The sequence below is a fragment of the Sorex araneus genome, chromosome 2, assembly GCF_027595985.1.
Source record: "Sorex araneus isolate mSorAra2 chromosome 2, mSorAra2.pri, whole genome shotgun sequence".
Classification (NCBI taxonomy): domain Eukaryota; kingdom Metazoa; phylum Chordata; class Mammalia; order Eulipotyphla; family Soricidae; genus Sorex; species Sorex araneus.
In genome coordinates, this window is record NC_073303.1 from 11,659,947 (window position 1) to 11,687,901 (window position 27,955).

Genomic DNA, 27,955 nt, shown 5'->3' on the forward strand with positions numbered 1-27,955 from the left:
TTCTCTCCCCTCCCTTTCCTCTCCTGTCCTCTCCTCTTCTTTTCTGTCCTCTTCTCTCCTCCCCACCTCTCCCCTCATATCTCTCCCTCTCCCTCTCCCACTCTCTCTCTCTCTCTCTCTCTCTCTCTCTCTCTCTCTCTCTCTCTCTCTCTCTCTCTCTCTCTCTCTCAGAACAGACTTAAGTCAGTTCTCTACAGCCATGAGGCTTCCAGTAACTGCCTGATTTCTGGGGTGCAGCCAGCAGGCCCCCTGCTGGGGTTGGAGAGGAGGCAGGGACAGGCATGGCCAGGACTTGCCCTTGGCGTGTGTGTGTGTGTGTGTGTGTGTGTGTGTGTGTGTCCTGCGGTGGCCTTGGGGGTCCGGGCAGTAAATATTCTGCGGTTCTTCGGTGTTGGTTGAGTTCTGCTGGTTAAAAGGAGGGCCTAGAGAGATAGCACAGCGGGGAGGGCGCTTGCCTTGCATGCAGCCAACCGGGTTTAATTCCCAGCATCCCATATGCCCCCCCCCCCCGAGCACTGCCAGGAGGCATCCCTGAGTGCACAGCCTGGAGTGTGCATTGCACACTGCTCACATCTGAGCATTGCCGGGTGTGACTCAAAAAACTATAAATAAATAAATAAATAAATAAATAGGGGGCTGGAGTGATAGCACAGCAGGTAGGGCATTTGCCTTGCACGTGGCCAACCCAAGTTTGATTCCCAGCATCCCATATGGTCCCCTGAGTACTGCCAGGGTTGATTCCTGAGTGCATGAGCCAGGAGTAACCCCTGTGCCTTGCCGGGTGTGACCCAAAAACCAAATAAATAAATAAATAAAAGGAAAAGGTAGAAAGCCAATCCCTGGAGGACCCCTAAAGTGACTGGACTTGTGTGGCATCTCGGGGCCCTTTTTCCTTGCCCAAGAGCTGCTGCTCGGGCCCACCCGCCCTGTCTGTGGGCAGCTGCTGGCTGAGCGCCCCTAATCCAGCTCTGGTGACCCCGGCCTCCCTGTTGACGTGTCTGCTCCCTGTCTTCCAGGACTCCCGGCCACGCTCCCGGACATGATGTCGGTGGGGGTCACAGTCCTTCTCGCCCGGAGGGCCCAATGGGATCATCCGGAGCCAGTCGTTCGCGGGCTTCAGCGGCCTGCAGGAGAGGCGCTCCAGGCAAGTGCTCTGGGGGGGGTCCTGGGTGGCAACCCTGCACATACACACCTGTACACGCATGTGCACATACATGCACAGACACACATGCATGCACAAACATGCACAGACACGCACATGCACACATGCATACACACATACACATACACGCACACCAGTCCTCACACATGCACATATGCACAGGCGCACACATATGCACACACAGGCAAGTGTGCACACATGCATGTGCACACACGCACACATACATGCATGTACACATGCACACATGGATGCATGCACAACACGTGCACACAGACATGCTGTTTTCACCCCCTACGTGGAAAGACATATGAGCCCAGAATGAAATGTCCTTCCTCTTCCACGGCCGAGCGTTTTTCCTGCCAAGAAAACGCCCGCAGACTCGGCAGCTTGCTCTGCTCCACCCCTCGGTGTGCCGGCGGTCCCCTTTCATGCAGACGGCAGAGGCCGTTTGGGAGAAAGCGAGCCTGTGGCTCGGGCTGCCCTGAGCACGGTGATGGGAGCCGAGCGGTCACACCCGCCCCGGCCGAGGAAAGAAAGTTCCATGTTCGGGCTTTCGGGGGGGCCCAGATCTAGCCTTGACCTGGGGGCGCCCCGGGAGGAGCATGACAGGGAGGGAGCTGGGCCACTCGGGGGTTCCTTGGCCTGGTCTGACCCTCCGAAGGCCCTTGCCCTTTGACCTGTGCCAACCCCGTGGGCACGCCTGCTTGTGCCTGGCCCGCTCCACATGCCCGCGCACGCTCACCGTCGCTCCCTTCCTCTCACAGGTGTAACTCGTTCATTGAGAATCCCGTGGCTCTCAAGAAGCCTCAGGCCAAACTGAAGAAGATGCACAACTTAGGACACAAGAACAGCAGCCCTCCCAAAGAGCCTCAGCCCAAGAGGGTGGAAGAGGTCTACCGGGCCTTGAAGAACGGACTGGAGTAAGAGCAGAACTTTGGCTCTCTCGAGGGCGGGCGGGGTGGAGGGGCAGAGGAGAGTTTTATCATTTTATTTTATTTTATTTTATTTTGCTTTTTGGGTCACACCTAGCGATGCTCAGGGGTCACTCCTGGCTCTGCACTCAGGAATTACCCCCTGGCGGTGCTCAGGGGACCATATGGGATGCTGGGAATCAAACCCGGGTCAGCCGCATGCAAGGCAAACGCCCTGCCCGCTGTACTATTGCTCCAGCCCTATCATTTTATTTTTTAATGCCCATTTTCTGTCGTTTATTCCTGCACCGTAATCAAGGTCGGAGTCAGGTTGCTGAGGCCGAAAACTTAAAGTACATTCATGGTATCTGGGGGGGTGGGGGAGGGTTGGAGGGTTGTGTTTGGTGCACACCTAGCAGTGCTCAGGGCTGACTCCTGGCTCTGCACTCAGGGATCACTGCAGGTGGGCTTGGGGAACCATCCGGGGTGCCGAGCATCGAACCTGGGTCAGCCACATGTAGGCAAGTGCCCTACCAACAGCCTTTCCCTCCGCCCTGCGTGCTCCACCTCCCAGCCTTCATTATTCCTATGTCCCCCAGTCCTGCTGGCTTTCACTTGACAAACTGGCATTTGCTTTGTAGGGGGTTCTGTCATCCTTGAGGAGAAGACAGGGATTGTTCGCCTGCGTAACACGTGCCTGGGGTGTGTGGAGACATGTACTCCATGTCATACTCAATTAGATCCCGGGAGTCCAGCCCCAGGGCTGACACTACAGCGGTCTCTTCCATCCTGCCCCGTCTGTTCTCTGTGCCCTGAGCGTCACCGGGCTCCTCCCGGTGGCCCGTCTTGACAGCCCGAGATGCAGAGCCACAGCTTCTGGGGTGTCGGAGAGAGCCAGCAGGGGGACTAATACGTGGGTCAGGTCTTGCCGTCAATGCAGCCGACCGCAGTTCAGTCCCCAGCACCGCATCTAGTCCCCTGAGCCCTGCCAGGAGGGAGCCCTGAGCACTGCCAGGCGTAGCCAAGCCATAACATTAAAATAAATAGTTTTGAGAAATTGGGAAAATACAGCCTCTCCTCACCAGCTCTGCCCACTCCCTGAGGTTCAGTTTTACCATTTGCTATTTGCTTGGGGTTTTTTGTTGGGGTGTGGGGGGCGATTGTTTTGGTTTTGGTCATTCTCAAGTCTTACTCTTGGCCCTGCACTCAGGAATCACTCCTGACAGTGCTCAGGAGACCATATGTGGTACCAGGGATTGAACGAGGGTTGGCCGCATACAAGTGGGATGCCAGACTTTCGGATCCCCAACTGCGGAGAGACCACGTCCACACACGACAGTGCAAAAGCGAAGGAACTTTACTACTAGCCCGAGCCATGACTAGCTCGAGCTAGGGTCCAAGTCTCACCCAACGCAGGGGAGTCTTGACAAGGACCCCGACTCCAATCACAGCGGTTTGTGTAGGGTTCAGGTTAAGAGCAGTTTATACACGGGTCTGTTTTCAGCAGGGCCCTGTTACAGCAGTGGTCAGCCGTGAAACAGTGGTCAGTAACGGTTTCTAAGGAGGCCACAGTGACCCCCCCCCATGACTGGCCAGACCCTACGGCCCAATTCCTTATCTCGGCACATTACTCAACGAGGAGGTTACCAGAAACTGCAAGTGCCTGGTTGGGACTTGATGCTGGCGGTAGCCGGTCATGGCATCAGTTCTGCCCTCACTCGGGCCAAGAGTCCTCCCCGCTGTACAATCTCCAGACACTCAGATTTTTTTGGGTTTTTTTTTTTTTTTTTGGTGTTTGTATTTGGAGCCACACCCAGCCGGTGCTGAGGGGCTGCTCCTGGTTCAGTGCTCGGGAATGCTCCTGGCAGTGCTCAGGGGACCTTGTAGTCCCAGACACTGAACCTAGGCCTCCTCCATGGAATCCTGTTCCCGGCCCTGAGCGCTCTCTGTCCCGCTCACCTGCCTGCAGAAGCCCAGCGCCGGCCCCAGCGGCCAGCCCAGCGCTCACGTGTCTCTTCTCTCTGCAGTGAGTACCTGGAGCTTCACCAGACAGAGCTGGACAAGCTGACAGCGCAGTTAAAAGATATGAAGAGGAACTCACGCCTGGTAGGTACACCCAGCCATTAGCATGTTAGCAAGATCCCTCTCTCTCTCTCCCTCTCTCTCCCCCTCTCTCTCCCTCTCTCTCCCCTCTCTCTCTCCCCCTCTCCCACTCTCTCTCCCTCCCTCCCCCTCTCCCCCTCTCTCCCCCTCTCTCTCCCTCTCTCTCCCCCTCTCCCCCTCTCTCCCTCTCTCCCTCCCTCTCCCCCTCTCCCCCTCTCTCCCTCTCTCCCTCCCCCTCTCCCTCTCTCTCCTCTCCCCCTCTCTCCCTCTCTCCCCCTCTCTCCCTCTCTCCCCCCTCTCTCCCTCTCTCTCTCCCTCTCTCTCCCTCTCTCTCCCTCTCTCCCTCTCTCCCCCTCTCTCCCTCTCTCCCCCCTCTCTCCCTCTCTCTCTCCCTCTCTCTCCCTCTCTCTCCCTCTCTCCCCCTCTCTCTCCCTCTCTCTCCCTCTCCCCTCTCTCTCCCTCTCCCCTCTCTCTCCCTCTCTTTCCCTCTCTCCCTCTCTCTTTCCCTCTCTCTCCCTCTCTCTTCCTTTCTCTCTGTCTCTCTCTCTTTCCCTCTCTCTCTCCCTCTCTCTCTCTCTCTTTTTCTAAATATCTCTTTTCACTGATTGGGGTTGGGAGCAGCAAAGAACCTTGAAGAAAAACGAATGCAAGGACAGAAGTAATATCTGCTTCCTGATGTGTTAAACTTTTTCTATTTTTCTTTTTTTTCCTTTTTGGGTCACACCAGTGATGCTCAGGGGTTACTCCTGACTCTGCACTCAGGAATTACCCCCGGGGGTGCTCAGGGGACCATGTGGGCTGCCGGGGATCAAACCTGGGCCCACCTCGTGCAAGGCAAATGCCCTATTCACTGTGATATCGTTCCGGCCCACATTAAATTTCTTATTCATGCTTTGTTCTTACTGTTTTTCAGTCACATTTTTGCAGATAAACTTGGTAATCAGAAATAGGGGAGGATAATTCTTGGATTAAACCCAGGACTGCCCACACTCAAGGCATGTGCTGTACCAATCAACCACATTTCTGGCCCTTCAAAAATTCTTTCTCAACGGACTCCCTATACCTCCACCCCCATCCCCTGTAAATAATATAAGGAACTGAAAAGCTGACATTCTCCGAATTTCATGGGACAGGATATGAAACCCAGAACTCTTGCTTCATCTCCAGATGTTATTTGTTTTTGTTTTTGTTTTAATTTATTTTTTAGTTCAGTCACCGTGAGAACAGTTACAGGGCTTTTAGGATCAAGTCTCAGTCATACTATGCTCAAACACCCATCCCTTCACCAGTGCACATGTTCCACCACCAAGAACCCCAGCATACCCCCCTCCGACTCCCCCTCTGCCTGTGTGGCAGATGATTTTCACTTTACTCTCTCCTTACTTTGATTACATTCAATTCTCAACAGAAAACTCACTATCATTATTTGGAGTTTTTCCCCCAACAGTCAGACCTGTCGGAATGGCATCATTAGATTGTATGTTTTCTATTGTTGGTAACAAAGAGCACATGATGTTGCACGGTCGCGAAAGCGGCCGCCCAGTTTTGGGATTCTGCTATTAAGTCCAGAGGCATTTCTGCCAGCAGCCGCTGCATTCCGAGATTGGTTTGTGTGCCTCTGGGATCATGGCTGTTCAGGAGAGGAGGAGCTATTCGTGAGTGGCCGCTTGGGGTCTCATTTGGGTAGGAGTCATCTCCAGATGTTTTTTGGGTTTTTGTTTGTTTTGGGTTTTTTTTTTTTTTTTGCTTTTTGGGTCATACCCATCGATGCACAGGGGTTACTCCCGGCTCTGCACTCAGGAATTACCCCTGGCAGTGCTCAGGGGACCATATGGAATGCTGGGAATCGAATCCGGGTCAGCCACATGCAAGGCAAACAAACGCCCTGCCTGCTGTGCTATTGCTCCAGCCCTCCAGTTTTTTTCTTTTTTAGCTTAATAAGTCCATGGCTTCCGAGCCATGGGGCTCGGTTTAGCCACACATTCTGTTGTGTGGTGCTTGTAACGTCCTCCTGATGAACTTTGAGAAGTTGAAGATCTGGCTGAAGGCATTCTGGATATATTCATGATTTTTAAGTGACTTGGTCAAGTTTTCAATGATCAAACTCCTTCATGTTTTGAACATCAAAAGGCCCAGGCGGTGTCCAGGTCCCTTGGACGTGCAGCCAGACATTTGATGCCCCCCTTTCTTCTTTTTCCAAGCAGTATGCTAGAATACGCCATTTCGTTGACTTTCAAAGACTAAGAGGAGGCAAGCTTTCTAGAGTGAAAAGTTGAAAGCGCTGATGGCCATACCTATACGTTCCACGTTACCCTTGACACTTTTTTACACGCATCTTTTCCTTTGTCTTTTGCAGTGGTAGAATGAAAGGCCCTCAAGCATAGCCCCCTTTTCTTTCTTTCCATGTCTTAGAAACTTGTGAAATTTTAGAGGGAAATTGGTAAATGCTTATTGAATTGGTATGGGAATCAATAAAAATAAAATACCTGGGTTTTCAATAGGCATTTCAAAAAAAAAAAAGGAAAAAGAAAGTGCTAATGATGTTTGAGTAGAAATAGTCCAGTCCCTGGGGACAACCTTGGGGAGTGACCTTCCAAGCTGTGGATACCCTTGAGCATCCTCAGTGGCACCCTTGAAGCACAGGTGACTGGAAGGGAGGGCGTGGCCAGGAGCTCCTGGGGTTCCACAAACACCCTCTCAACGGGGAGCAGGTAGGGCGGGGGAGGGCCGGTTCTCCTGGGCCCCTCTGCACACGCCGGATGGGAGCTCACATGATAAACGGGGTGGGAAAGCATATCCCTGCCCTGAAGGATTCTTCCTAAATCCCAAGTTCACATGTTGGATCAGGAAGTGTGGTTTTGAGTCCAGGCAGCGTGTCGCTACATCTTAGGTGGAGAGTGCTTTTCTTTTTTTTCATTTTTGTTTCTGGACCACGCCCTGTCATGCTGAGCCGCTCTTCCTGGTTCTGTGCTCGGGAGTAACCCCCGGCAGTGCTCAGGGGCTCCTATTTCCAGAAGGCCAACTGGAATTGGCTGTGTGCCAGGCAAGGGCCTTACCTGCTGTCCTGCCTCCGGGGCCACAAGAGTCCTTATTGAGTTTAAAAGGTAAATAAGTAATGATGTGAATTTCTCAATATTTTAGGGAGAAAGTATCAGAGCAAGGGAAACTTGAAAGCTTCTGGAATCCCAGAGACCCAACGTATAGATAGTTCCTACTCTTGAAAGTATTAATACTAGTATTTTCCCCGCCCCCAGGGGCTTTATTTTTTTTTTAACTTTTTTATTGAATCACAGTGAGAGGGAAGCTCAAAGCTGTTCATGAGTGGGTTTCAGTCATACAGTATTGCAACACCCACCCCAGCACCAGTGTCCCCAGGTCCCCTCTATCACCCCCGATCCCCTGCCTGCCTCTTTGGCAGGCGCTTTTCCTCTCTCTCTCTCTCTCTCTCTCTCTCTCTCTCTCTCTCTCTCTCTCTCTCTCTCTCTCTCCCCTCTCTCTCTCTTTCCCCCCTCTCCCTCTCTCCCCCTCTCTCTCTCCTCTCCCTCTCCCCCCTCTCTCCCTCTCTCTCCCCCCTTTCTCCCCTGCCTTCGCATTGTAGCTTGCAATATTGATACTGAAAGGTTATCAAGAATATCCCTCACCTACTTTTTTTTAATAATGTAGGAGTACTGATATTTATCAGCTATTGATTAAGCAGATTGAATTGGGCATGAACTCCACAATACTTTTTTTATTCAGAATGTTCATTTTATTTTATTAATTTATTATTTCCCCCCCTTTTTTTTTTGATTCACCATAAGGTAGTTACAAAGCTTTCATGTTTGATCTTCAGTCATACAATCATCATCAAACACCCATCCCTTCACCAGTGCACATTTTCCACCACCAAAATCCCAGTATTCCCCTCCCCCACCCCTTTCCAACCCCTCCCCTGCCTGTGTGGCAGACAATTTCCCCCATACTCTCTCTCTCTACATTGGTTACTTTCGATATTTTGACACCAGTCCCACCACCACTCAGACCTGCCGGAAAGGCAATGCTAGATGATTTGTTTTGTATTGCTTGTTATGGATAAAATATAATGTCCAGGAAATTCTGTGTCGTTCTCTTCTGAGAGTTTTGGTTTACAGTCTCTGGATCTTGGTCATTGATGAGATTGCATGGCACCAGGGCAGTTTGTGGGTATGACTGCCAAGCTGCTGAAAAACTGGGGAGCTGGGTGGAGGAGGCCCAGACCCGATCCGAGTGGGCTTGGAGATCTCAGTCACGGGTTCCTGAATACCTGGTTTTCCTGCCAGTCTGCTCTTGGGTGAGGTTCATCCCATCCCCCTTACCTACTTTCAACCCTCAGCTCTTGTCCAACCTGATCATTCCCAGCTATTATAGTCGTAGTGGTCTCTTCTCTCTCTTACCTACCTTCATCCCCACACACACGTGTGCTTAGTTCCAACCATTGACCAGTCCTCCTAACCCCTGTTTTTCCTGGTCATAGATATTATTCTTCTTGTATGTTTTTACATTTGTACTATTATTGAACCACAATTTTTTACTCTTTTTATTGCTTATGGGCCACACTCAGTGGTGCTCAGGCCTTACACCTGACTGTACTCAGGATCACTCCAAAAATTCATATGTGGCCTAATTAGATGACCGACACTCCGATAATGTGTTTTTGGGTCAAGGGACCAGATATGGTACCAGGGATTGAACCCAGGTTGGCCATGTGCAAGGCAAGTACCCCAACTGCTGTGCCATTTTCCTGCCCCATTTTTTCACTTTTCTGAAGTGAATGTCAAAAACCCTGGCAATGCTTTGTAGAATGCATCATTATTTCACTAGGAATGTAGACACGTCCCCCCTAAGCCTCTCTTGGAGTCAGAGTGAGTTCTAAGGAGGCTGTGTTTTAATCCAGATATTTCTTTCCATTTTAGGGTGTGCTATATGAACTAGACAAGGTAAGTGATCCATTTCAGTAGAGGTCAGTAATTTTTTTCTTATTTATGGTCAAATCATAGAGAACTGTTTTTTCTACTCCTAGAGAAATTCATACATCGCCCAATGAGATGACCAACGCTCTGATAGTGTGTTTGGGGTCACTTCCAGGAACATGCCACCGGGTTGTAGCATTTCTTAGTCTCTTGATTTCCCAAATGCTTGGAAAATCTTAGTCGGTTGATTTCCCAAGTCCTTACCTGTGTTCTGGCTAAATAAACCTATAGCCTTTAAAATTAAAGACACCTTTGATTAGAAAATACCACTGTTTGGCATGCCTCCAAGGAAAAAATAATTCAAGTTAAACCTTGAATCAGTTCACTTCCCCCCCTTGAAATTTGTGTTCTATGGAATTTTCCATATGTCCCCCCAAAAAAAATTATATTAGTGACAAAGCATGTAGGTCTGTTTTCAGTGTGGATGTGTTTTATAAACATTGCTGCTGCACTCTTTCCAAATGTCTGAGTGTGTCAGTGCTGAGTCATGGTGTCATCTTCTTTGAAGCTATTTCAAGGGCTAATTAAGTGTGGTACATGTAATAGCACTCTCACTCCATGAAGAGATGACGCACGGGCCACTAGGATTACCTTGGAGCAGGCACAGGCAGTAGCAGTTATAAGACTCACCTACATTTCAGAGACACTAAGATGTGGGGAGAAAAATGGTTTCTCTGGAGACTGAAAAAAAATGCAAGACAATAATGTTGGACTATAAGTTTACTCCAAATGTTCTGCTCTATTTTGTTAGCAATCCAACAAGTTCTTTTTTTTTTTTTTTAACATTTTGGCTTTTTGGGTCATGGGTTACTCCTGGCTTTGCACTCAGGAATTATTTAGGGGAGCATTTGGGAGGCCGGGGATTGAACCCAGGTCATCTCTGTGCAAGGCAAATGCCCTCCCCACTGTACCATTGCTCTGGCCTAGCAATCCAGTAAATTCTATTCTATCGATCTCCCTTGATAGTAAAAACAAGGATTCCAATGGCAGTCAAGCTCACGGCAGAATATCATGGCATTGTACAGGGGTCACTCCTGGCTCATGCACTCAGGAATTACTCCTGGTGGTGCTCGGGGGACCATATGGGGTGCTGGGAATCAAACCCGGGTCGGCTGCGTGCAAGGCAAACGCCCTGCCCTCTGTACTATCGCTCCAGCCCCTCAATATTTTTGAAAAGAATCCTTTCCAAACTGATATTAGGGAATCACTGAGATGGCAACAAAGTTAGAAGGGGAAATAGTTAGCCTTTTTTTTGCTACTCTTTTGGATATGAGATATTCAAAAAAGAAATCCTCGCGGTGGTAGGGGAAGTCAACTCTAAACAGCTGTGCTTACATGAACTTCTTTTCATTCCAGCAAATCAAAACCATCGAAAGGTACATGAGGCGCCTGGAGTTCCACATCAGTAAGGTAACTGCCTCCTGTTGTCTTTGTGTCCATACACCTTGGCCCGAGCATAGCACCGAGGTCGTGGAGAACTTCAGTCTCATTGACTCCTAAGAGATTAGCAATTCAGTCCTCCAACAGGCAGGAAAGGTGGGGAAGGCGAGGACGGGGAGCCCAGTGATTGACTGCAGCTACTGTCCCACTACACCAACACGGACTCGGTCCTTGCCACATTAGCAGGCGCCGTGGCTCCAGTCTCCCTCTCATGTGGTTAGACCTTGCAGTCCATGGCCAGGGAACACAGGGGCTAGGAGGACTGGTCATGTGTTGGAATCAACCACAAGTGAGTGTGTGTGTGGCGGGGGGAGAGAGGGGCAGAGGGTAGGTAAGATAGAGAAGGGCCCAGGATAGCAATAATAGCTGGAAATGATCACACTGGACAAGAACTGAGTGTTCAAAGTTGGTGAAGGGATATACTGGATAACCTTTCAGTATCGATATTGCAAATCCCAATGCCCGAAAGGACAGAGAGAGAGAGAGGGAGAGAGAGAGAGAGAGAGAGAGAGAGAGAGAGAGAGAGAGAGAGAGAGAGAGCCTGCCATAGAGTCAGGCAGGGGGTGGGGTGGGGGGTGATGGGAGGGAACCTGGGGACACTGGTGCTGGGAAATGTCCACTGGTGGAGGGATGGGCGTTGGAACACTGTATCACAAATGCATTCATGAACAACTTTGAAAGGATCAATCTCACCGTGATTCAATTAAGAAAAAAACACAACCTAAAATGAATGAATGAATTAATTAATTAATTGAATTGACCCTGCAGAAGTTTCCCAGTTGTCAACTGAGTCCCATATCCGCCCTGACACCCTCTGAACTCCTTTATGAAGGGCAGAGGAGCAGTTCAGGACAGCCAGCGTGGGCCTCCCTAAGTCTTTCTCACGCTCTCATTCCACCTGCTCTTCTTCGCATGGTCCCATCTCCTGGTGCCTTTGCATCTTCATTGCACCCCTAGATGCGTCCCCCTCAAGCAGGGTCCCAGATATCCAGCCCTGGATGCTACCAAGGGCTCCCTGAGGAACAGCAACCTAGGGTAAGGAGGACTCTCCCTCTGGTTCAGAGCACTTGCAGGACATCCCCGGGGGACCTAGAACACTGGCCCTTAGGGAGGGAGCAGTTAAATACCAGCAGGAGCAGTAAGAAGTGTTCGAGCTAAGAGGGCTGGAGCAATAGCACAGTGAATAGGGCATTTGCCTAGCACGTGGCTGATCGGGGTTCGATTCCCAGCATCCCATATGGTCCCCCGAGCACCGCCAGGAGTAATTCCTGAGTGCATGAGCCAGGAGTAACCCCTGTGCATCACCGGATGTGACCTATAAACAAACAAAGTGTTCAAGCTAACCATCAGCCTTTCTTCTGAGTGACAGGAGGTTAGAGCAGATCTTTCTACTAGGGGTCAGAAGCCCAAATTCTCGTCCAGCTTGTCCATCTTGGCTGGGCTACACCCTCTCTGTGCCCCTGGGCTTTCCTGTCTGCAGTGGGGCTGTGAAGATGCCGGCATTAAATCCAAATGACCTACAGACTCCTGTACTTTTGAATTGTGATTTTCTAGCTAGATGCGAGGGCCTTCGCACCTTGCCACTTTGAAAGCCATTTATTACCTAGGCAGATGTGATATGGCGCCTGTTGTCTCCTAACTGGATGAATAAAACAGTGATGTTCGTTAGAAGGCAACTGAGGTGGCAGGCAGGTGGAGACAGATTGCTTCCTTTGAGAACAACAGGGGAAAAGTCAGTGTACGGGCACCATGGATTGGCCCCCTCTCCTCTCCACCGTTGTTAGGGGCCCTGATGGTTGGCCGAGGGCAGTGGTACTCTATCCACCCATCCTTAGGATGCCTAACAAATGCGGTGTAATCATCCGTTCCTTTGAGGAGAGCCTCTGCTGACTTAGGGATAAGATAAACGCCTACGATGGCAGGTCTGTAGCTGGAGAGATAGTGCAGGGGGTAGAGCCCTTGCCTTGTAGTGCGGATGACCCCAGTTTAATCCCCAACACCGCGTGTGGTCCTCCAAAGCACTGCCAGTGCTCGCTCCTGAGCACAGAGCCAGGAATAGCCCCTGAGCATCGCTGGATATGGCCCCACAATGCCCTCCTGCCAAAAAAAAAATTTTGTTTAAATGATGCGCAGATTTCTTGTCCAGGGAGCACACACATTAACCTTTATTCTGTAAGCTAATTCCATTGGCTGACGTCAGGCTGCAAACCAAGAATAACTTGTCTCCAAATGGAAGTAATCGCTTCTCGGCCTTTTGGCTTAGATCAAGTGTAAAAATGAAAGTAAGAGACGGAGCAGTTAGGGCCTCACTGAGAGAATTACAGTCTTGCTCCTTACCGTCTCCCCCGCGGGGGAGGAAACTGGAGCCCAGGAGAGCTCCCGGCTGAATCCATCTGACCCCACGTTGGAAAAGGTACCAATCCGGGTGCTCCTGAGAGTTTTGTGGGTATCTTGCACACGCACAAAACCTGTAAAGTTACCTCAAATGTCAGAGCCCGGTTCAGGCTTAAGCTGCTGAGTCAACCTCTTTGATGGGGGCCTGGGCACGAGCATTTGAACCAGCTTATCGGGTGAGTCGAAGCTTGGTTTCGAAGGATGGAACCTGCCCTCCTTGCCAATCACCAACCGAAAGATTCTCTGGGCAGATGGCATCGCTTGAGTCCTGTGCCTCTCTCCGACACAGCCACCAGCCCCTTGACCCCCAAACCGAGGGACTGTTCTTTCCTTGACTCCTTTTTGCTGTCTGTGTCACACCCGGCGATGCTCAGGGGTTCCTCCTGGCTCTGCACTCAGGAATTACTCCTGCTGGTGCTTGGGGGACCCTATGAGATGCCGGGTGGGGATCGAACCCGGGTCGGCCGCATGCAAGGCAGACCCCCCTGCTGTACAGTCGCTCCAGCCCTTCCTTCGGCTCTTTTGTGGTTCAGCAGAGTGGAGTGAATCACTGAACTGCAGAGGGAGCAGGAATCCTTTAGCCGAGAGAGCGCTCTCCCGTCTCTGAACGCTCACCTCCTCAGAGAAGTGTAATGGGTGTCTGCTGAGAGAAAGGCCCCATGGGAAATCTGTTTTTCAGACAGATTTCAGGTAACAGTCGTCCATGATGGGGAGCAGTTCGTTTCAGCTGATCATGCCTTCAGAACAGAAAGGGAGACTTCAGTCCTAAAATCTCGTCTCTGCCTCTCCCCCGTCTCCGACCGGAAGCTTGGGGTTGCCTTTTGAGGGAACTGTTTGGTTTTTTTTTTTCTTTCTTTCTTTTCTTTAATTGAATCACCATGAGATACAATTACAAAGCTTTCCTGTTTGAGTTTCAGTCATGCAATGATTGAACACCCATCCCTCCACCCGTGCCCATTCTCCACCACCAGTGTCCCTAGTATTCCCCCCTTTCCCACCCTCCCCCTGCCTCCATGGCAATTTTCCCCCTTACTCGCTCTCTACTTTTGGTCTAATATTATGGTTTGCAGTACAGATACTGAGGGGCCATCACGTTTGGTCCTTTACCTACTCTCAGCACACATCTCCCATCCCGAGCGATCCCTCCAACCATCATTGACTTAGTGATCCCTTCTCCATCCCAGCTGCCCTCCCCCCCCCAGGCAGGCTGAGGGAACAGTCTGTACTGAGGACAGACTCAGGTTTCCGGGATAAACACCCGCCTCCCGGAGGCAGGAGGCTCCACGTGCTTCTGTTCGTACCTGGTGCTGTCCTCTCACCCCCCTGCAAACCCCTGTTGCCTCGGTGTTGCTAACTGAAGCAAGTGCAGGGCAAGAGTGAGAACCCGCTAAAGCTATTCCTAATTGTGTTTAACAACCCTCCCCCCACCGGTGCTGTTCAGGGTAGTTCTCTACGATAGGGTGCTTTCCAGCGCATGACGGGGTGTGATTGGATGGCCCAGACTTCTGCCTCCTGGGCGCCAGGGCTCCTCCCTCCCTGCTGTGACATCTTCAGATGCTCCCGGTTTGTCCCCCAGGTGGTAAGGTAGCTTTGGGTTGACTGGGAATCACGGCCCAGGAAGCAGCTTGTGGCTAGCCGGCTTCTAGAACGAGTCTCAGCAATGAGCTTGTGCAGGGGCACGCTGTCGCTTCGTTTAAGGAGGGGAGCACAGAGCTGGAGGGAAAGAACGTTCCTGCCCATTGCTTCTATTTTTTTTCCAATTGCAGTATAATTTATATCCCCCAAACTTGCACAGCTCATGTGTTGCTGTTTTTTTTATTTTTGCTTTTTTTTTTCTGGAGGGGGGGTCACACCTAGCAAAGCCAGGGTTACTCCTGGCTCTGTGCTCAGGAATTACTTCTAATGGTGCTCAGGGGACCATATGGGATGCTGGGGATCAAACCCGGGTCGGCCATGTGCAAGGCAAACGCCCTCCCCGCGGTGCTATCGCTCCAGCCCCGCGTGTTCCTTTGGATGGGTGTTGCCAGTGGCTCTTCCTCCTAATGTCAAGAACTGGTAACTTCATCCTCTCTTCTTCCGATAGATAAAAAAAAATTGTGTCCTGAAGTCTTTTAATGTTATTTTAATTTTCTTACATCCCCACTCCTGATGTGTGGTTGTTGATATTGCTGGTGGGGTGAGGGGGGAGCATACACCCCCTGCCCGAGGGGTCCCTGGGGCTTATGCATCCCATTACAGTGCTTATATCCCTGCTGGGGCTCAGAGTCTTTTTTCCTCCTGACAGTGCTCAGGGCTCACTCCCCGTGTGGCTCCAACAATCATATATGGTGCCACGAGTGAGCCTGGGGCAACTGCGTGCAAGGAGAGCCCCCCTCCCCCCCCCCGCCCCCCGCACTGTTCTCTCTCTGCAGCCCCCGGGGCTTCTGCTCTCCCTGGAGGCCACAAGTTAGGACTGTGGAGCTTGCCTGGGGTCACACACATGCCCCCCAGGTGGCCGACCTCCGGGCCATGGCCCGGGCAGATCTTTTTTCAGACTGTCAGTCTGGTGTTCAGCAGAGGTTACAATACACACACACACACACACACACACACACACACACACACACACACACACACACCCCAGGCGGTGGTGTGGCCAGACATCACTCCCAGCCCTGCACACTGCAGGCAGCTGAGCTGGCAGACTCAGACAGCAGAGCGCCAAGCACAGGTGGGGATTTGAACCTGCAGCCACGTGCTTGCAGGGCAGGCTGTTTGTCTTTGTTTTTTGTTTTTTAAGAAGTTTTATGGGATCACTGTGAGGTACAGTTACAAACTTGCATGATCACCTTTCAGTCACACAATCTTGAGCATCCATCCCTCCACCAGTGCACATTTTCCACCACCCTTGTTCGCAGTGTCCCACCCCCCACTCCCTGCCTCTGTGGCAGGTACAGTTCTTCTTTTTTCATTATTATTATTTATTTTTGGCTTTTTTGGTCACACCCAGTGTTGCTCAGGGGTTACTCCTGGGTCTGTACTCAGGAATTACTCCTGGCGGTGCTTGGGGGACCATATGGGATGCCAGGGATTGAACCCAGGTCAGCCGCAGGCAAGGCAAAAGCCCTACTCGCTGTGCTGCCACTCTGGCCCCAGGTACAGGCCATCTTACTCTCTCTCTAAGTTGGGGCATTATGGTTTGCAATACAGATACTCAGCCGCCATCGTGTTTGGTCCTTGGCCTACTCTCAGCGCACATCTCCCATCTCCCATCCTGGGCGGTCAGACAGTTTAATCCAGAATCATCCAAATTCCAAGAATCGTGTATGTCGTGTGTGTGTGTGTGTGTGTGTGTGTGTGTGTGTGTGTGTGTGTGTTGCTGGGAATCAAAGCCAAGACCTCACACGTACGAGGCATGAGCCACATCCACAGCCCTCTAAAGTCTTGGATCATGTTCTGTGTTAAATGTGGATGTCACCCCTGTGTGACTGTCTCTTAACACAGCAGCCTTTGCAGCTCTGGTTTTCTCTACGGTGTAAAACGGTACCAGCGCCCCGGGCTTGGCTCTTCTCTCCGTTTTCTGCCGCAGCAGGCCCACACGGTGTGGAACTCACTTCCTTCGGTGCAATTCCAGAAGAAGGCCCCGACTTTTTGAAATGGAGCGGGGGTCGCAGTGACTCAAACAAACAGAACTGCTATCGGTCTTGGGGTTGACGCTTTCCCCAGAGTCTCCCGGGGGAGATTAGACGCAGGCCGTGGGCTCAGCCCCTTGACGGCCACGAGGCAGCTCCTTTCCGGGGCCCTCGTTGCATGCCTCCTGTTTCTTGCCTTGGGTCCCAACAGGTAGATGAACTCTACGAAGCTTACTGCATCCAAAGGCGCCTCCAGGACGGTGCCAGCAAGATGAAGCAAGCCTTCGCGTCCTCGCCCGCCAGCAAGGCTGCCCGCGGGAGTCTGTCGGAGATCAGCCGGAGCTACAAGGAGTACACGGAGGTAAGTGCACACCTGCCCCGCGCGCCTCGACTCCTGGCTGGTGGGAATTGTCCAGAGCGCCGGGACGAGGGGAGAGAACGTTTCAGTACCGCCTGTCTTGCTCTCGGAGCACCCGGATACCGAGAGTATCCCGCCTGCACGGCAGAGCTGGCAAGCTCCCCGTGGCATATTCGATATGCCAAAAATAGTAACAATAGCAGGTCTCATTCCCCTGACCCTGAAAGAGCCTCCAATCATTGGGAAAGACGAGTAAGGAGAGGCTGCTAAAATCTCAGGGCTGGGATGGATGGAGATGTGACTGGCGCCCGCTCGAGTAAATCGATGAACAATGGGTTGACAATGATGACAGTGACAGTGTCTTGCTTATTATTGGGTTTTTTATTTTTTCTTTTTCTCCCACTTTGGTGGGAGTTAGGCTGTACCTGGCAGTGCTCTGGGGCTCCTCCTGGCTCTGTGCCTGGGGGTTGCCACTGGTGTTGCCTGGGGAACCGTGCCGTGCTGGGGTTTGAACCTGGGTCTCCTCCGTGCAAAGCCGACGCTCAGCCCATCCCATGGAGTTGTTTTTCTGGCCTTTTGGCTCTCTTGCGTTTGGGGGAGACTGACCGGGGAGTTCTTTGAAGTGACCCGGGTAGTTTGTTGGTCAAACATTTGTTGAGGGCTGGAGCGATAGCACAGCGGGGAGAGTGTTTGCCTTGCACGCGGCAGACCTGGGTTCGATTCCTCCGCCCCTCTCGGAGAGCCTGGCAAGCTACCAAGAGTATCTCGCCCGCACGGCAGAGCCTGTCAAACTCCCTGTGGCGTATTCTATATGCCGAAAACAGTAACAACAAGTCTCACAATGGAGACGTCACTGGTGCCCACTCAGGCAAATCGATGTGCAACAGGATGACAGTGATGCAGTGATAGTGATTTGTGTGTTAGATATATTTGATAGATTTTTTATTTTAGTTTTTTAAGGGATGAATGGCCACAGCAGCCAGGCAGGTCTCAGAGGCGATCTTTGTCGCTGGCGTGTGCTCTGTTTTCTGGTGTGCCGTTTCATTTCACTTTATCCCTGGAAGTTGGCCGGACCTCGTGGCTAGAGGCCCTATCCTGGTTCTCTCAGGCCTGCGCGTGGTTACTTCTGGGGCCAGGACGGTAACGGTACTATACCAGATAGGACTTTTGCTTTGATGCGGCTGAGCTGGTTTTGGTCCCCGGCATCCCATATGATCCCTAGAGCACTGCCAGGAGTGATTCCCGAGTGCAGAGCCAGGAGTATCCCCTGAGCATCACCAGGTGTGACCCAAAATGTGAAAGAAAGAAAAAGAGAGAGAGGAGGGGAGGAAGGGAGGGAGGGAAGGAGGGAGGGAGGGAGGGAAGGAGGGAGGGTGGAAGGGAGGAAGGAAGGAAGGAAGGAAGGAAGGAAGGAAGGAAGGAAGGAAGGAAGGAAGGAAGGAAGGAAGGAAGGAAGGAAGGAGGAAGGAAGGGAGGAAGGGAGGAAGGGAGGAAGGGAGGAAGGAAGGAAGGAAGGAAGGAAGGAAGGAAGGAAGGAAGGAAGGAAGGAAGGAAGGAAGGAAGGAAGGAAGGAAGGAAGGAAGGAAGGAAGGAAGGAAGGAAGGAAGTTAGTTTCCCCCCAGTCCTAAGGGAGGCGAGGGAAGGCTCCGTGAACAGAAACGTGCTTTCCTGGCTCCTGGCTCCGGGGCCCGGGCTGGGGTCTTCCCTCCTCCTGGGGTCGTCTGGCCCCAGCCACTTGGATGAAATGCCTGAATTATTGACGCAGCTCAGCTCACCGTGCCACGCGCCTCCGGTGAGAGATCGAGTGTCGGGGATGAAGCCATCAGCCAGATGGGGTCATGGCCCAGCTCCCGAGGCCTCTGTCCGGCTCTGCGGCCACCCGTGGGCACCTCGGCAGGACTCGCTCCTGGGTGCCCTTCGCAGAACCTGAGTCCCCAGCCCGATTTCAGTCCAAGCCCCCTGTGCTAAGTGATGCTTTGGCAGGAGGAAGTGGAGGGCGCAGGGTGCTGAGCCCCAAGTGCTACTCTTGGCTCAGTGCTCAGGGATCACTCCTGGTGGGTCTTGGGGGACCCTATGCGGTACTGGAAACCAGTCCTAGGTGGGTCGCATGCAAAGCGTGTACTCTCTAGCGCTCCAGTCCTCAATCATTCTTTCCAGGGTGGGGGAGGGGGGAAAGCCGGGGTGGAGGGGGGATGGGGGCATTGCCCAGCAGGGCCCAGAGCTTACTCCTGGCTCTGGGTTCAACGTGAAAGCAAAACAAAGCAGCCCTCATGCCTTCTTCCTCTCCACTCTTTCAGAACATGTGCACCATCGAGGCCGAGCTGGAGAGCCTGCTGGGGGAGTTCTCCATCAAGATGAAAGGTACTGCTTTTATTTTGCCTTTTTTTTCTTTTTTTTCATTTTTAAAATTTTTTTTCTTTTATTGAATCACCATGTGGAAAGTTACAAAGCTTTCAGGTTTAAGTCTCAGTTATACAATGCTCAAACACCCATCCCTTCACCAGTGCACATATTCCACCACCAAGAATCACGGTATATGGGGCTGGAGTGATAGCACAGCGGGTAGGGCGTTTGCCTTGCACTCGGCCAACCTGGGTTCAATACCCGGCATCCCATATGGTCCCCCAAGCACCGCCAGGAGTAATTCCTGAGTGCAAAGCCAGGAGGAACCCCTGAGCATTGCTGGGTGTGACCCAAAAGGAAAAAAAAAAAAGAATCACGGTATAGCTCCACCCCACCCCCCACCCCCCACAAAAGGTAGTACTGTCTCCAGGTGCAGCGCCAGCCCCGGAGGTGCTCCCCACTCAGCTCACTGTCGGGCTCCCTCGGAGCCATCTCATCCTGAGACCCCCGGGGTTTACCATCTAGCAGAGTCTCCACCATTCGCCCCCACCCACCTTGGTTCCAGGACGAGTAAGCGTGGGCTGCCGCCGTGGCTGTGTCTGTTTGGGGTTTGCCTTGGTGAGCTCGTCCCCAGGCAGGACGGCGGGGCCCTGTATCCGCGCGTCTCTTCCGGCTCGAGACCCACCCCCGAGGTACCAGCACATCTAAAACAACATGAATATGCCTTTAGTTTTTGTAATTTGCCGGTTTTATTAATTTTTTTATAAATCTCTTCATCATGATTTGTTCCATTCAGAATTCCAACGCCAGTCCCACCACTATTGCACCTGCCCTCCACGATTATTCCCAACTTCCCCAACCACCCCTCAAACCTGCCCCTGATAGCAGGACCTGAATAATTTGTTTTATATTGCTTGTTATGAATAATGTGCTAAAAATGACCCAAAATAGTTTCCTTAAAAGAAAGTGTGTGCAGGGCTGGAGCAATAGCACAGCGGGTAGGGCGTTTGCCTTGTATGCAGCTGACCCGGGTTCTAATCCCAGCATCCCATATGGTCCCCTGAGCACCGCCAGGGGTAATTTCTGAGTGCAGAGCCAGAAGTAACCCCTGTGCATCGCCGGGTGTGACCCAAAAAGAAAAAAAAAAAGTGTGTGAAGATTGTTGTATCTCACCACGGAGCCGTTAAGCTTTTGTGGAAGAGATTACTAACATGTTGTCACCGGTTAAGCCTGGTGTATTTGTATTTTCTTAATCGAGATCGGTTGCCTTCTACTTTCCATCCCATCCGATGTGGTGGGCTTCACCTGGTGTATCAGTGATGGAGAGTTTGAGATGTTGCCCAGCTGCAGATACAGACACATGCTGGAGGAATCCCAAAATTTCGAATGGGGTGATACAGCCGGAGTTAAATTTTTAACTGGACGATGGCTTTGGGCGCCTCAGACAAACTCATTCTGGTTTGTGGTCTGGAAGCATTTCCGCAGCTTGTTGGTCTCTCTCGAGATTTGTGACTCTCTGGCTCATTATTGAGCTCACTCGGTGCCAGAGACGGTTCTCGGGGGTGACTCTCGAGGCTTTCAGAAGCACAGGAAAATGGGAGGAGGTAGCCCATCCCTGACCCCGTGAAAGCCTGGAGATTTCAGTCACAAAACCCACGTGCCTGAGCTTTACGACAGATTAATTTCTGGGTGGGGTTCATCTAAACAGTGGAGTCCGGCCCGGAGCATGGTGGTAACTGTGGAGTGTGGCGGTTTTTGGCTGCTGGGACTCCGGTTGGGTGGGTGCCAGGCTCACCCGGGAGTCCCCCTCCAGGGCGAGTGCCTTTATTTTCAATCCACTCCATTCTCACAGAATGCTCTGCAGACTTCTTTCAAATGAAGAGCCAAACCCGGTGTCTTCATTACAATGTAAACATCTCATTTATTTCTCATACTATTATCATTGTGTTTGGAGGCTCCACCCAGCAGTGCTCAGGGGCAACTCGTGGCTTTGTGGTAACTCAGGAGTGCATCCTGGCGACCCCTGGGGAACCATAAGGGGTTCCAGGGATCAAGCCCAGATTGGCCGCCTGCCTGCACGCAAGCGCCTTACCTGCAACACTATTTCTCCAGCCCCCATTTTTATTATTTCTATTTGACTTTTTTTTTCGGTTGGGAGGGGAACTGCCAGTGGTGCTCAGGAGCTACTCCTGTGTCTGTGCTCGTGGTGGGGGTCACACCTGATGATGCTCAGGGGTCGTATGCTGGCAGGCATGGAGCCGGGACCAACACTGCGGGCAGGCCCCTGTCCTTGCCTCGGCCCTCGGTGCCTCCTTCATTTCTTCTCATCTGTGCCAGCTCTCCTCCCCTCCCCCACGTCACTGTTGTCACTGCAGGGCAAACCTCCCCCGTCAGACCTGTCTGTGGGCGTCTTCCTCCTGCCGTCCTCTGAATTGTCCCTGTTCCCTCCGCGCTGCCTCTGCCTCCCGCGTCTGGGGCTTTATGTTTTCCAAGCCCCAAGGACTGTGCGTTTCCGCCCACTCTCCTGGCCCCACATCCCTATTCTTTCCGGAGTCGGTGCCACAAAGCTGTGATCTAGAGGCATCAGACGGCACCTTCAGAACAGGAAGTCAGCCTGTCGTCAAGGGAGTGGCCCCCGGGCCTGTCCGCTCAGCAGCCAACACAGAACACCTGTTTTTCCCCCGTGTTGGGGGCTCCCTCTGGCCAGCAGCAAAGAGAGGGGGTGCCCACGTGCTTCTGCTTTTGCTTTCTTTGTTTTCTTGAGATTTCTTGGCAGCCTGTACGCCTGGTCACTAGTGTGTGTGTGTGTGTGTGTGTGTGTGTGTGTGTGTGTGTGTGTGTGTGTGTTTTGGGGTCACATCCGGCGATGCTCAGGGGTTACTCCTGGCTGTGCACTCAGGAATTACTCCTGGCAGTGCTCGGAGGACCATATGGGATGCCGGGGATTGAACCCGGGTCAGCTGCATGCAAGGCAAGTGCTCTGCCCACTGGACTATCACTCTCCACTAATGGGGATTTATCACCCTCTCGTGCAGTTTACAGGGAGTGCACAAAGAACACTCTGTTTGTGAAGTACTCCATAAGAGTGCTCCATTTTCAGCTCAGGAGGGAAATGTGCCAGTCAAGTGGGCCTAGCATGCAAGAGCTGCCCCGTCGGAGGGTACCAGGATCAAAATGGCTTGGACCTGGGGCTGAAGAGATAATACAAAGGGTATTGCCTTGCACATGCTTGAGTATCCCATATGGTCCCCCGATCACTGCCAGGACTGATTCCTGAGTGCAGAGCCAGGAGTAACCCCTAAGCATCAGCAGGTGTGGATCAGAAGAAAAACAAAAAAAACAGACGAAACCAAAAATAAAATATCCTGGACGTGGGGCCTGAGAGACAGCACCGGGGGGAAGCCACTTGCCTTGCATGTGGCCCTGTGGGTATCTGGTCCCCATAGACACGAAAACTATAGTGGGCCGAGTGATAGTGCAGTGGGGAGGGTGTTTGCCTCACATGCGACTGACAAGGGTTCGATCCCCAGAATCCCATATGGTCCCCTGATTACCACCAGGAATAATTTCTGAGTGCAGAGCCAGGAGTAACCCCTGAGCATTGCTGGGTGTGACTCGGAAGGAGGGAGGGAGGGAGGGAGGGAGGGAGGGAGGGAGGGAGGGAGGGAGGGAGGGAGGGAGGGAGAGAGGGAGGGAGGGAGGGAGGGAGGGAGGGAGGGAGGGAGGGAGGGAGGGAGGGAGGGAGGGAGGGAGGAAGGAAGGAAGGAAGGAAGGAAGGAAGGAAGGAAGGAAGGAAGGAAGGAAGGAAGGAAGGAAGGAAGGAAGGAAGGAAGGAAGGAAGATATGGGAATAAGACGGTGATGAGCCCCCAGCCTCTCCAAAGTATACAGAATCATTTTCAGATCTTCCGGAGAGAAGATGATGAAGTCTTGGGTTGCTCAAGGTGGAGGCTGTTTATTTTATGGGGGGACCCTCACATCCAGCAGCTCACTCCAGCTCTGTCACCCCCAGAGGGGCTCGGGTGCTGCCAGGGGTCAAACCCAGGCCTCCTGCACGCAGTGCCGCCCTGGGAGCTCGCCCTCTGGCCTGGTGTATTTTTGTACATTGTTTTTAGTTTTAGTTTCAGCTCTGTCCTCACCCACGCACCTCACTCAAGCACCCCCACACCCTGTCCCGTGTCCTCAGAGTAAGGCCCTGGAGTATTCTGGTGTTGTTATGTTGGGGACCAGCGCTGGTGGTGCTCAGGGCTTACTCCCAGCTCTGTGCTCAGGGCTTGCTCCTGGGTATCGTAGGTGGACTCCAGAGTTGAACCTGGGCTCGCCGTGTGCAATGCAAGCATCTTCCCCCCCGGACTGTCCGCCCCAACCCTGGAGTGTTTCTGTAAACCCCCGTGAAGGCTGATCTGGGAAAACAGCCCTGGGTGTGCGGTTAGCAGTAGACACTCTCCATCCCCATCACTCACCAGGCAAGATGATCAGGATCCCGGGAAACCTCAGGTAGCCTGGGAAACTGGGACCCGCTGGGAAAATGCAGTCCTTCACCCCATTTCTGATGCTCGCTATGAAATGCAAATATTTGTGGTGGGGTAACTGTTCTCCAGTGTCAGATGGGAAATGGGCGTGCGATGATGACTCCCCAAACGCCCACAGTTCAGGAGTTGAACTTGAACCCAGAGCTCCTGGTTCATAGTGCTCTGGGATTCCTTGGCCCCTATTAAGGGGGAGGTTTGGACAGAGCCAGGGGAGACACCTCTGTGCAGGCAGAGCCAGTTCCCTTCTGGGGGAGGGGCTTATCCCCCCCAGCAGGCAGGTACCCGGGGGATAGGGTGGGGCAGAGGGACCCCCACACACACCGTCAGGCCTGATGCTTCATATCCGGCAGTCAGATGGCGGTTCTCTGGGAGTCATGCCATCCACCAAGGGCCCAGCCTCAAGGCTAAGTAACCGCCCTGGGTTACTATGGTTACCTCGGCAGACAGAGCATCGGGGGTGTCATGCCCCCTCGGAATTCTCCGTCTCTCTCGAGAAATGGAAGCCCCCTCTCCGACCCAGGCGTCTAACGTCTTAGCAGTTTTTAGCTTCCTTTTTCTGTTGTTTTTTTCCTTTTTTAAATTCTTTAATTGGATCCCAGTGAGATGCACAGTTACAAGATTGTTCCTGATGGGTTTCCGTTATATAATGCCCTGACATCTGCCCTCTCACCAGTGTGCGTTCCCCACCACGTCTCATCTGCCTCTTGGCAGGCACTTTTATTTTCTCTGTCTCTGTCTCTCTGTGTATCTCTGTGTCTCTGTCTCTGTCTCTCTCTCTTGCTCACTCGCTCTTTCTCTCTTTCCTTTTCCTTTTGGGCATTATGGTTTGTAGTACCGGTACTGAAAGGTTATCATGTCTATCCCTTCAACACTCGGTTCTTGTCCAGAATGATCATTTCTAACTGTCACCCCATTATTGCCATTCCGGTCCCTTCTCTCTCCTAACTGCCCTTGGCCTCCACACCCTTCTGGGAAGCTTCCAGCCGTTTTCCCTGGCCTTGGGTATTAGTCTCATACCATTTTTCTATATCCCACAAATGAGTGTCGTCATTCTATATCTGTCCCTCTCTTTGTTTTTGTTTTTTAAGTCTGTTGTTCACCCTGGGGAAAAAATAACCACCCCAGCATAAATATTGACACAAACAGAGACTCTTTCATCATAGTCTCAGACCCAGCAACCCAACTTCCTGTCATGCCACACCCTTCCTCCACTTCCTTTTTTGCCCCTACATGACAACAAACTCTTTGGGTGGGGGAGGATGACCCTGACCCCTGACCGTGGAGGGAGCCTTTCCAGGGCTCCCGTGGACAGCCCGGGGCTGGTCTGCGTCCTGAAGACTCCTTGGCACGAGCCCCACACAGGCTACCAAGGAAGGGGGTGCAGAGCTGCACGCAGCGTCACAGCCAAGGCGCGGGCCGTGTTCTAAGGGTTTTTGCAGCCAGTGCTTCTGACTCGGGGAGCTGAGCCCGAGGTCTGCAGACCTGGAGAGCCCAGCGGGCGGGTTGCCACATCCCCGTCTGGAGGGGGAGAGACTGGCCCTGAGGCTGACACAGACGGTCGGGCAGCGCTAGAACAGGCCCCAGAGCGCGGACTCCGTGCTCCGCGTGGCCAGAGAGAACGCAGAGAGTCTGGCAGAGTTTGCAAAGCCTCAGGTGGCAGGTGAAAGAGGAAGCGTGTGACGGGGCAACCAAGACGCGGGTCTCTGAAGACGGTGTTTGTCAGCAGGCAGCCACCTGCCCCCCTGGAGACCCCCAGGATATCCCAGGGAAGGGCTGAAGGTGAAAGTCCACAAGACAGGGAGGCCAGCCGGCAGGGCCGGGGGTGGTCATAGGAAAGAAACGAGGTCAGAAGAGGGTCATGGGTGCAAAAAGGCTAAGAAACACTGTTGTGAGGAAAATTGGTCCGTCTCCCAGTTATCACTCAGCTCATAACAAAGTTCCTGACAGAGCGGCTAAGAGTCTCGGGGCAGGGAGCACCTGAGGAGAGCACCAGCAGGGAGTAGTGAGTCTGTTGTATTGGTGCCCGGTGGGTGAGGCCAGAGGGCCCAGACCGTGCTTCCCGAAGGACTGGTTTCCTGAGGAGAAAGTGTGACTCCCGGAAAGGGGACATCACAGAACTAGGAAGACGCAGGAATGGCCTGACAGGACGGTCCCCAAGACAGAAAGGAAAGGACATGTAGGCCTGGGATGGCAGCTGTCCTGACAGGGCTGTTTGTCAGTAATAATTGACAGTAAAATATCCAGGGTGGGGGCGCTGGAGCCATAGCACAGCGGGGAAGGCATTTGCCTTGCAAGCGGCCGACCCAGGTTCGATTCCCAGCATCCCATATGGTCCCCTGAGCACCGCCAGGAGTGATTCTTGAGTGCAGAGCCAGGAGTAACCCCTGTGCATTGCCAGGTGTGACCCAAAAAGCAAAAACAAACAAAAAAATATATCCGGGGGGAAAGTCCCCCCTCTTTCCCCTGGGCCCACCCCGGGGGCATCCTGAGTGTCCGCTTTCTAGAACCTGTTATAGGAATCACAGATATTCAGAGGAAACACTCCTCTCTCCAGCGGCAGGTCCCCAGTAGCGCCCAGGGTGGGCATCTGCCAGCAGCATCGTTGGCCCCACTGCCAGCTCAGGTGACTCTGCCAGCACCTGACAGACTTGCCCCTGAGCCCCCGACCTGGTTTGGCCAGGCTATTGTCATCTGCTCCATTGTCATGATAATTAGGGTGTCTGTGTGATACCTTTACCCAGAAACTCAATAGTCCCTTCCCCGATTCAGCTAAGTTCTTCAAATAGAAAATTTCTGATAATCATGAAGGACAAAAACAACCTTCAAAGGATTTCTTTTCCCTCTGCCTCACCTGTATCAATGGGGTGAGTGTTTTTGAGGTGGCGATTGTTTGACCTCGGAGTCCGATGTAATTGCACCAGCAGACAGGCCTTGGGAGACTCCGGAGCTAATTGGCAAGAGATTTTGAAGCAGCATTTTGGATTTTCATTCCAGTGGGCATGTCGGACCAAATCTGATTTATTTTTTTTTCCCAAAGCAGCCAATTGTGCTTTCTTTCTGAAGTATTTTGGAGAAGGTTAAATCCTCCTGAAAATTACTAGTGAAAAATGGCTTCTTTAATGTTGCTCTTATGTCAATACATTTTTTAATGTCTTATTCTAATTGGAATAAGAAATGGGTCCTTAACAGCTGGGGGGTGGGGGTGGGGGGGTGCGGAGGGCGGAGAAGGGAGGATAGGGTGCGTGTCTTGGGGCTGGAGAGTTGCTGCCACCTCCTGGTAGATACTGGAACTGTCGGGTACCTCTCCTAAGCCTGGCAATGTCCACAAGCCCAGTGACAGACAGACAGACTTACCCATCCCCCAGCCTCTCAGCTTACTAAGGAAGTGAGACGGGCTGTGAGACCCCAGCCCCATCATCTTCATATGGGTGATATTCAGGATCTTGGACACATGAGGAAATCTGAGGTCCTACATGGCCCCTAAGCCAATGGCTCCTACGCCCGTGGGGTCCAAGGCAATGGATGCATTCTTGTGGAGATTTCATCCTGGGTGGTGGGTCTAGAAAGTCTTCCAGAATTTCCCAGGTTATTGCCCCGATGCAGACCAGAGACGTTCACAGAGTGAGCTCTCAAGGGACTAGTTAGATAGTACAGCAGGGTGGCATAAGGCTCGACCCTCCCCCCTCCCCGCCCCAGTACCCCGTATGGTCCCCTGAGCACCACCAGAGGTGGCCCAAAAGATAATTCTTTAGAAAGGAAAAACAAGGGACTGGAGAGATAGCACAGCGGGTAGGGCGTTTGCCTTGCACTCGGCCGACCCGGGTTCAAATCCCAGCATCCCATATGGTCCCCTGAGCATGGCCAGGGGTAATTCCTGAGTGCAGAGCCAGAAGTAACCCCCGTGCATTGCCAGGTGTGACCCAAAAAGCAAAAAAAAAAAAAAAAGAAAGGAAAAACAACAAGAAACAGGGGCCAGAGAGATAGTACAATGGATAGGGCATTTGCCTTGTACACGGCCGACCCAGGTTCGATTGCCAGCATCCCGTAGGGTTCCCCCAGCACCACGACGAGTAATTCCTGAGTGCAGAACCACAGCCCCGAGCATCGCTGGGTG

The 27,955-nt window shown here is 52.4% G+C and overlaps 1 protein-coding gene across 1 annotated transcript in view; it reads left to right on the top strand.

Annotated features, from left to right (window-relative positions):
• RIPOR2 (RHO family interacting cell polarization regulator 2) overlaps window positions 1-27,955 on the top strand; it is a 139,049-nt gene that overhangs the window by 66,877 nt on the left and 44,217 nt on the right. Inside the window, 8 exon segments of the mRNA XM_055124317.1 lie at window positions 1,017-1,051; window positions 1,053-1,144; window positions 1,927-2,082; window positions 4,101-4,179; window positions 9,108-9,131; window positions 10,521-10,574; window positions 16,821-16,970; window positions 19,265-19,328. Of these exon segments, the coding sequence (XP_054980292.1) occupies window positions 1,017-1,051; window positions 1,053-1,144; window positions 1,927-2,082; window positions 4,101-4,179; window positions 9,108-9,131; window positions 10,521-10,574; window positions 16,821-16,970; window positions 19,265-19,328 (654 nt within the window).